Below are 10,095 nucleotides of genomic sequence, written 5' to 3'. Positions count from 1 at the left end.
ATATATATATATATATATATATATATATATATTAGTAAAAATATCAAAAGTCAGGAGTGTAGAGTGTCCTGGAATCAGTATTACCTTCTATTAACCTATACAAATTTCAAACTATATAACTATATAGGTATCATGATCTTTATATTGTAAGTCAATATACAACGCATCTATAATTGACTCTCTTTAATTACGAAATTTTCTCTAAAAACAGGCCTTAAAGCCTTAAAAACTTACATACTGGACAAGGATTTAATATAAAGTTGAGCATCGTTATTAGTTTCTGAAACATTTTAATAATTTACATGTATACTAACATACGCTTAATTCCAGATTTTAGATTGTGCAACACCGACTATAGTAAACCACCAACACCAGAGGTGGCGACAAGCGAAGAAATAAATAGTAAAGAAGAAAAGGTAAAGGAAGCATTAAGGGAATTAAAAAATAGAAAATCACCAGGAAAGGAAAGAATACTGAACGAACATAAAGTTCGGAGGACCTGATCTAACCAAAGAACTATTAAAACTAGTCCAAAAAATATTAGAACAAAACAGAATTCCTTAAGAATGAAGATCAAGCATCCAATTACCTCTTTTCAAAACGGGAGACAAATCGGACCCGGAAAGTTACAGAGAAATTGATTTATTAAACACAACAATAAAACTAACAACCAATGTAATAACAAATAAATTTAATGAAATTATAACACTAACAGAAAAACAACAAGGTTTTAGGTCAGGAAGATCATGCACTGAAGCTATATTTATAATGAGGCAGGTGCAAGAGAAATCAACAGAATACAATAAAACAATAAAAATAAAACATGTTTATGTTTTGTGGTCCTTAAGAAGGCATTTGATCGGCATTGAAATATGTAATATGAAGCTGGAAGGTCAGACGATAGAACAATATTAGAACAGATGATGGAAATAAATATCTAGGTATCACATCATCTAGCTACGGAAAGCTCGAAACGGAAGTTTAAGATCAAGTGAATAGATCAAACACAGCCGCAGGTCGCCCAAAAAGTCATCAGACCAATAGTGACATACGCGGCAGAAACACGACCTGACACAGATAGAATGAAAAGGATGTTAAAAATAGCAGAAATGAAAGCACAGAAAAATAGATAGTACAACATTATGGGACAAAGTTAGACGTACAGATATAAGACGTAGATGCAAGGCGAAGAACATAAAGGACTGGGTAAGAAATAAAAGGGTAGAATGGGACAGTCATATAAGCCGAATGACATCAAATAGAGTAGTAAAGACGGAAAAAGATGGTTCCTCAATGGAAAGACGACCAGTAGGAAGACCACGTAGACTATGGAACAACAACTTACTGGAGACACATTAAAAAACAGACAGTCATGTCTATATAAAAAGAAGAAGAAGTAGAAGATATTACAACAAAATTATAACAAATTCTTACCGTATCTACAGATAAAATAGCAAATTAATTCCTGATGCATACATTGATTTTGTGTATGCACAGGAAACAAATTTGTCAGAGAAATATATAAAGTCACTTTCTCCACTACTTAAGAAAATATTGCTCAAAAGCTACTAGTAGTTTATTAGTTGTTCATCCTTATTTCACATTGTTGCAACACTAAGTTTTAAACTGGAAGCTGTTGCAATAACTTTTTGGTACCAAAGGAAATAACTATGCGTGGTATTTAAACCGCACCAAATTATCGTTTTACCCATGCCGAATTAGTGCACCTACGTTTAGCACTCCCTTTGAACTTTATAGCGGTAGGAGATTTTCTTGTTTCAAAGTCATTTTGAGGTTTAATAAAGATATTTGAACGGAAAAAACTCTTGAAATACTGAAAAACTTCTCAACAACATTCTGCTTTAGCTATTATAATTTTATCTACGCTAATATAAGAACTTTCTTTTTATTCCCACGGACAAAATGAACCTTGTTCTGGTTCCTTAAACTCTGATACCTTCAACCTAAGCAAACAAAAGTTATTCTTTAAAGCTCAGATTAATATTTGCCAAAATGAACATTGTTTCGGTTCGTTAGATTGTACTGATACCTTTAACCGAAGTAAACAAAAGTTATTCTTTAATGCTTAGATCAATATTTAATTTAGTTTTTATTGATTATTAGTAGAATTGAACGGAAATGTGTTCAACATATTAGGATGGCGATCTTCCTACCATTTAGAGCGTACTAAGTCATGTAATTACTTCCAACTTGAAGAACCAACCAATGGCGTGGAAAATAAGAACACAAGCAGTTTAAACAATAGGTAATTTAATAATTGAATGTAACTACAACTAAGTTAATATCTAGCCAAAGTTTTAGCGCAAGTTCTTTTATTGAAACCGCCGATCACTGGCCCCCTTACACTAGTCCGCAACACACTACACGAGTACTGATACAGATTAAAATGTTACTAATAATTATCACTTTAACCAAGGATGTTTTCTTTAATATACTTGATTGACAATAAGTGTTCAGTTTTTAACTATAAGCTATGTAACAATGACTAAGTATACTCAATACGCGAAAGTCTAAAACTCTTAAACCAGAAATGCGTCGAATTTGATCGAATACGAAACTAACACTAACTAATATGTGAGAGTTAAACCTCTAACTAAGAAGTGACCAGCTAAGCTGGAATACAATTTTATACTAAATACTTAAAATTCTAATCCAAGCGATTTACGGGGGACAACTTTGATATTTCTATACAGAGGTAGGTAAAACCCACCTTTTGAATTCATTCTAACAGAGAAATTTTGGGAATTGGTCGGAGAAAGTTAATCTGTGGGTAAAAATATTTTTTGAATACATTATCGGTTTTTATGAGAATTTGCTGGAGAATTTACCTCGGTAGATTTTAAGACGTGTAAGTTAATTGCTATAACTGGCGTAGCAACACTTATGTCTCTGTGTCGTAAAGAAATAATAATTGGATATATTTCTTACAGAAATTTATCCAATTATTGTTTCATTACTTCACACAGACAAAAAACTCAAAATTATTCAACTAATATTATTAATTAAAATCAAATATAGTAGGATCGTTTTAGCCTGTCGCATAAGTAATAAAAATGTCTGTTCAGATTTGCCTCAGGTAGTTAGCGGTTCTTAAATTAAAAATATACGGTTTTCTTAATTTGATAATACGACATTAGGGATTTTTTTTAATAAAATAACTTTGTATTATGTTTTATAATAATTGAATATCATAATGTAAATTGATAAGCATTGAGTATGAAATATACAGGGTCATTCACGCAACATGTTGGTTAAAAGTTTTCAAAGTTTTGGTCGTCACTGGTTTCTGCAAACTTGAGATAATGAGTTATGCAAAGCATTCTTCATTTTTTAAATATTTGCATTCTTCTAGTACTTCCGGTTGTACCGGAAGTCGCCATTAAGTTTCTTATTTTAAATAGAAACTGTGCTTTTTGAATCTACGAATATTTTTTTTAGAATCTACCTAAAATTCTGGATCGATTTCTATTTAGATACCATTCTCGAAAAAATAGCCGTTTTTGAGATATTTAAAGTTTTTGAAAAATTTTTCATATTACACATGCAACTTTAAAAATTAATATTGTGGTTAATATTTATGCTGAAAAAACAAAAATTCTTTTTCAGCGTGTACTAAACTCTATTTTTATTTAAGCATAAAAAAATTTGCCAATGTTAATACTGGGTGTTCAAAATTTGTATTATATTTTTATTTTTATATATTTTATAGATATATATATATAAAAATATATATCTATATAAAACAAAGTCTTACTTCTGCTTCCCACACACACCTTCCCAAACCCACCGAGGTAGGTTGTCCTCCTGCGGTACAACCAGCCCCAGCTCCGGAGCCAGGTCTCGACTATTTCGCGGTATCCCCCGTCAGGCAATGGGAGATATCCGTGTATTTACATTTAAGTGGTAGGTTAACCCATTTGGCTTTATCACTACCGGTCAAAGCAATTGTTCGGCGATCTAATGATGGTTGTGTGTGCCGATACTTGCTTTCCCTTTTCTGCACCAAGTGCAGTCGAGAGCGAGCAAGCATCGTATCCTTTCATCCGTCGTCTAATACCCAGTCATTCGTCCAGTCATGTCCTTAATCTACCTTACTTGCTAATCTAATTTTTTTGGTGCTTGCATTCAAGAGCGTCGTGCGGCGTGCCTCCGGCTCTCTCCTGCATGCGGTTTTTGTTTTAATTTTTTTTTGTTTTTTTTTTTGGTGGTTGGTACCCTTTTGTGTTAATTTTTCTATCTACGTCTTAATCTATGGACAGGTATCATCACTATCTGACTCGCTATCCGATTCATCTGAATCTTCATCATTACGAATAATTATAGGTCTTACTTCATCAATAACTTGTTCTATTTAATATGGCTCTAAAATTTTTTTTCAGTATGCTCAATACATTTCCGCCATTGTTCCTCATTGACTTGGTTTAGTGCATCTTGCCAGAGTTGTAAAACGCTGGCTTCGTCGGTGGTCTTACATGGTCTTATCATAGTAGTTTTTAGTGATGCCCCACACCAATTCAATTGGATTGTACTGGCAGTGATATGGTGGTAGTCTTAGGACCTCATGACCATATTTTAGTGCCATTTGGTCAACGACAAATTTTTTCTCAGTAATCTGTTCTTTGCACTTATTTAATAATTCAGCTTTTAAAACTAGATGTTCGTGTTCTATATTTTTCTCCGACAGCCACTTTCTAAAGTCTTCTTTTTTCCAGCTGCTTGTGGGAAACTTTTCCTCCTCTCTGGTGTGATACGAAGCATTGTCTAAGACTATTAATGACGGATTTTCCAGATTTTTTAATAATTTTTCTTCAAACCAATGTTCAAAAATATCGGTGTCCATATTTCCGTGATAATCATCAGTTTTTTTTGTCGAAGAAAATATAAGACTAGCATTGGGTATAAAACCTTCCGTATTTCCTGCATGCAATATAATATATCTTTTGCCATTACTCGCACTAGTACTCGAATAGCATTTGGTAGAATCATCTTGCCAGGATGATTTGGTATTATTTCCTTTCGCAAAAATCCATGTTTCGTCAAGAAACACAAATTGTCTGGCAAATTCGGAATTCTTGTTTTTTAAACAGTTTCTTATAAATTTCCACCTTTTTCCAACAACATTGGACAGCTCGCACAACACTTTACGATTATTGGTTTTTTTGTATCTAAAACCCATAGCTTTTAATACTTTTGATAAACTGGTCAAACTCATATCACAAAGTTTTCTGTCCTTTATTTTTTGAATAAGTGTCTTTCTTGTAACATGTTCTTTTGCTTTGTACATGCCATAAATGATATTTCTGATTGAGATTTTAATACCTTGTGGCAAGTCGAGGGTTTTCGGATGCAAACGAATCCTTTTATTTTCCTTACTTAATTCCTCCTCACTCATTTTGCGAACTCTTTGCAAGGTCCGTTCTGAAATTCCACAAGCTGCACTTGTCCTTTTTTGAACTGCCAGTACTGATGTAATTGGTCCCATGTTGATTTTTTCTAAAGTAAAATAATTTTCCACTTTTAACACAATTCGACGCTCACTCGGAGATATATAAAAGTTTTTTCAATAAATTATCATCAGAAAGCATTCAATTTGCGCTTTTTCACGATTTATAAAAAAATTGTTTTGGTAGCGCTGATTTATCCTCAAGTACTACAGCCGACCAGTAGGAGGTTCGGTACCACAAAGCAGGTAGAAAAGGGAAAGCATAACAGAGTGGCTGTAACTAGAGTCATAAATTACTTTTCGGGCGTTAATCCGAAATACGACAGAATAAAACGTCTTCACTATAGGTAAAAACATTTTAAAAAGGAGATATACATATATTTTTTTCGGAAACAGCCCTAGTATCAAAAACAAATTAAAAATAAAACAAGATAAGCGATATAAAATTATTACTAAGTGATATATTTATTATTTAGTTAAATTAAACAAAGAGGTCTTCTTAAAACATATTTAACAGAATAATTTGGGGACTTAAAAAAACTAGGATACTGAACCTGAATACATATAAAGTTGAGCAGCGTAATTATTTTCTAGAACATTATACATGTAGAACCAAATCCGATAGCTTTCATCTATAATAATATAGGCTTTACCTCAGTTTCCAGATTGTGCAATAAAATTATGCTTCCATCTAGAGATAAAATAGCAATTAATTTCTCATACTAACATTAATTTTGTCTATATATAGGAAACACTTTTTTCAGAAAAAGATAATATTTAAGTAATTTGCGTAAAAGCTGTTCCGAGTTTATTAGTTTTTGATTTGAATTTTATGTTGTTGCCACTAAACATTAATCTGGAAGCTGTTGCGGTATATTTAGAGTGCCTAAAGGGAATAAGTATGTGCGTTATTTATATCGCACTAAACTATCGCTTTAATGATGCAGCATTACTGGACATAGTTTTTGCGCTTTCCTTTTCTTCTATTCTTACGACTATTCAAGAACTAGATCAACTTCGGAGGGTTGTCAAACCCTCCGAAGTTGAAACCCTAAGAAATTAATGAAATTAAAGAAATTTTTAGTAAATATTATTCGCTGTATAATCCCCTACAATATTGCTTAATTGTCTGTTTATTTTAAAAGGTCCAGAAAAAAAGTTTTTCAAAAAATTTGTTCAAAAATTTTTGGTCCGGCACCCTTCCGAGTTGTTTAAAATGGACATTTGTATATATATATATATATATATATATATATATATATATATATATATATATATATATATACAAATATGATTATTTATATTGTATTTATCACTTCATTAATCTCAGTGTCCCGTTTTACGTTTTGGTAAGTTATATACATATATACATATTTTTGCAATAAATATTTGTTTTTAATCTTGTACATTTTAGAATCTTGACAAAGGCAAGGGTTTCCTGTCGAAACGTTGATTTTTATGGAAAATAAAATCTAGTTCCACATGTAATATATAATTTATTGAACCTAAACCCAAGAAAAACTATTTATATATTATTATATATATATACATATATATATATATATATATATATATATATATATATATATATATATTTATATATATATATATATATATTTATATATATATATATATATATATATATATATATATATATATATATATATATATATATATATATATATATATTCGTAAAGAAACCAAATCAAAAACATTTTTCCTACAGAAACGGCCTCACAACGTGGACTACAATAATTTTAAAATCATTTAGAACCATTTTTTGTACGGCAGTTTATTTTTGTTGATAATTGATGTCATTGTTAACAAAATATATCAATGCCGTACAGAAATATTTGATCTTCATATCCCACTTATTAGAGGCAAATTAGTTTTCCTCTCATAAGCACATGTACCGTGAAAAATCTACATCCCTGTACCAGCTCATATGAAGAGTACACTGCAAAAAGGGGGAATGTCAGTTTTTTTCATTTTTTGAGTTAAGGTTGGTAACAGTTACTCTGAATATAGCAGATTAATGTCAACTATCGTTCAAGGCTGAAACGGCGACAGTCAGTGATAAAAAAGCATTTAAATATATGCGGTACCAAGCAAAAACGGGGATAGTCAAAACGAACCAAGCAAAAAGGGGGAATGTCATGTTATTGAATGCCATTTGCTGTTAGCGGTTGAAATAGTAAGAAAGGTTAGAATAATATTTTAACCTATTTATGTGTTTATTTTGTTTGTGACCTAATGTTACTTTTAGTGACGTTTAATAGTACCTAATTATTAAAGAGTGTTTATTATTAAATTATTAAAATATTTTGTGCATATAATAATATAATGGAACCATCCAAGAAAAAAAGAAAAACTGGACGCATGGTGGATGTTATGAAACTACTACGTGTTCAGAGTCATGAAACAGGTGATGACTGTAAGTGCAAACGATTGCAATGTTTTAATAAAATAACAGAAGAGAATAGGCGTTTTATAATAAATCATTTTAATTCTTAAAATTATAATGACCAAAATTCTTATCTGGGTGGTCTTATTTCTGTGCGACCAGTTGCTCAAAGAAGAAGCAGGAAACCAGAAGAGGTGGCTAAATTAAATGATGCATCTTACTCATATAAAGTTAGATATACTGCCGATAACATCGTAAAAGAAACTGTTGTTTGTTATTTAGCATTTATCTCTCTTCACGGTATCACGAAAAAGAGGCTACAAACTATTCAATTCAGTTTGAAAATGTTTGGGATTGCTCCAAAAGACAAACGTGGATTAAACAAAAAACCCAACAAAAAACCGAAGGAGGTAGTTGATTGTGTGATTAATCATATTAAATCTTTCAAGGGTAGAGAAAGCCATTACAGCAGAAACAAAACCAGTAAATTATACCTACCTGATGAATTGAATATTAAAAAAATGCATGAAATGTACAAAGCTCTTCAAAATCCCATTGTTTCATATGAGTTTTATAGAGGGATATTTAATACAAAATACAACATTTCCTTCGGGTATCCACGCAGTGATACATGCAGTGAGTGTGACAAATTCTTAGCAGAAATGAAGTCACTCAAACTATCCCTAGAACATCTTCCAGTTGGTACTGAAGTCTCACGGCAAGAAATAGAAGCACATATTGGAAAGTTGCATATTGCTAATAGTGTACACAAAGCAAAAGCTGAAACTTTTTATGATAGAAAGAGATCTGCCCGTAAGAAAGCAATGAAAACAGTTGAAATGGAAGCCATTGCTTTAGACTACCAGAAGAATCTAAATCTTCCTAATATTACAACAAATGATGCATACTATAAAAGACAATTAACTTTCATTTCTTTTAATATTCATGTGATGTCAACTAATCAGCCAATTTTTTATTGCTATCCAGAGACAGTTGGAGGAAAAGGCTCAAATGAGGTAGTCTCATTTCTTCATAATTTTATATTTTTGTGTCTTAACGAAAATATACGCCACTTAGCCATATTTTGCGATTCATGTGGCGGACAAAATAAAAACTTTACAATGTTCCGTTTCCTACACTACGTTGTTCACATTGCTAAGAGGCTATCAAGCATTACCGTCACTTTTCCAATGCGTGGGCATTCGTATTTAGAGTGTGATCGAGACATGGCATTGGTATGTCAAAAGACAAAAGCTGAAGTTCCTCAAGATTGGATTACTGAAATTCGTACGTGCAGAACCAAGCCTACTCCATTTCAGGTGATTGAAGTAGATCAACCAATGATTAGGGATTGGTCAACACTACTGGATTGTTATTACAAAAAGAAATGTCCATTTGCATCAAGACCTATTAGAGAGTTTAAAATTTCTGAGGATCATCCTCGAATAGTGGAACACAGATCAAGTTACAATGGGCATTGGGAATCTTCTGTGATTCGTGAACCAATCAAAGACCTAACTGAAGTATACCCAAAAGGCCAATTTGAGTTGCCACAAAAATTATACAACGGTGAGTATATCATTATTATTATTATTATTGTTTTTAAAAAATGTTTCTTTTAGCACTTTTACCAATATCAGATGCTAAATTTAAAGATCTACAACATTTAAAGACATTTTGTGGACCAAAAGCAAAGACATATTTTGAAAATTTACCAGTCGCAGAAGTCACTAATCAAAAAAAGAAAAGAAGAATACTTTAAGTTATATGTTCTAAACGATTATCTAGTTATTTACGAATAAATACTGCAATAACACCGGTTTTAATTTTTTACACTACTTCAAAAAGGTTTGCCAAGAAATAAATAATGTCAAAAATAAATAAAACTTATATGTAACCTTTTAAAAACATTCCAACAATCAAAACAATATATATCAGAAGTTGCCAAAAGTAACAATTTTTAAAATGTGGTGCTCTAAACCTTTAAAACCAGGTTTCTCAAAATTGTACTTTATTGACATTCCCCCTTTTTGCAGTGTACTCTTCATATGTACTGCATTGCAAAAATACAGTTCATTAAATTTGTATTACCTACCTAAATTTATAAATGCCGTACAAAAATACCCCCCCCCCCTTGAGTAGTAAGTTTACTTTGACTGAGTACTCACCTGTACCAATAAAAATTATAATTCATTCATAAAACCAAGAAAATATCACATTTTTAATT

General features: G+C 31.6%; 1 protein-coding gene across 1 annotated transcript; it reads left to right on the top strand.

Moving 5' to 3' along the window:
- The first annotated feature begins 8,952 nt into the window (after positions 1 to 8,952).
- Positions 8,953 to 9,861, top strand: LOC140433350 (uncharacterized). The gene is made up of 2 exons (XM_072521376.1): positions 8,953 to 9,437; positions 9,491 to 9,861. The coding sequence occupies exons 1-2, from the start codon at positions 8,990 to 8,992 to the stop codon at positions 9,628 to 9,630; spliced, it is 588 nt and encodes a 195-aa protein (XP_072377477.1). The 5' UTR covers positions 8,953 to 8,989; the 3' UTR covers positions 9,631 to 9,861.
- The last annotated feature ends 234 nt before the right edge of the window (positions 9,862 to 10,095 follow it).

This window comes from Diabrotica undecimpunctata, chromosome 2, assembly GCF_040954645.1.
Source record: "Diabrotica undecimpunctata isolate CICGRU chromosome 2, icDiaUnde3, whole genome shotgun sequence".
Classification (NCBI taxonomy): Eukaryota; Metazoa; Arthropoda; class Insecta; order Coleoptera; family Chrysomelidae; genus Diabrotica; species Diabrotica undecimpunctata.
Note: the sequence above shows the minus strand (reverse complement) of the source record. Positions and strands in the feature narration are given on the sequence as shown.

Excerpts from the sequence above, each read along its gene's own strand:
- LOC140433350 (XM_072521376.1), top strand. The coding sequence starts at position 8,990 with ATGTTCCGTTTCCTACACTACGTTGTTCACATTGCTAAGAGGCTATCA. Across the intron at positions 9,438-9,490 it reads GCCACAAAAATTATACAACG|CACTTTTACCAATATCAGAT; the intron begins GTGAGTATATCA and ends TGTTTCTTTTAG.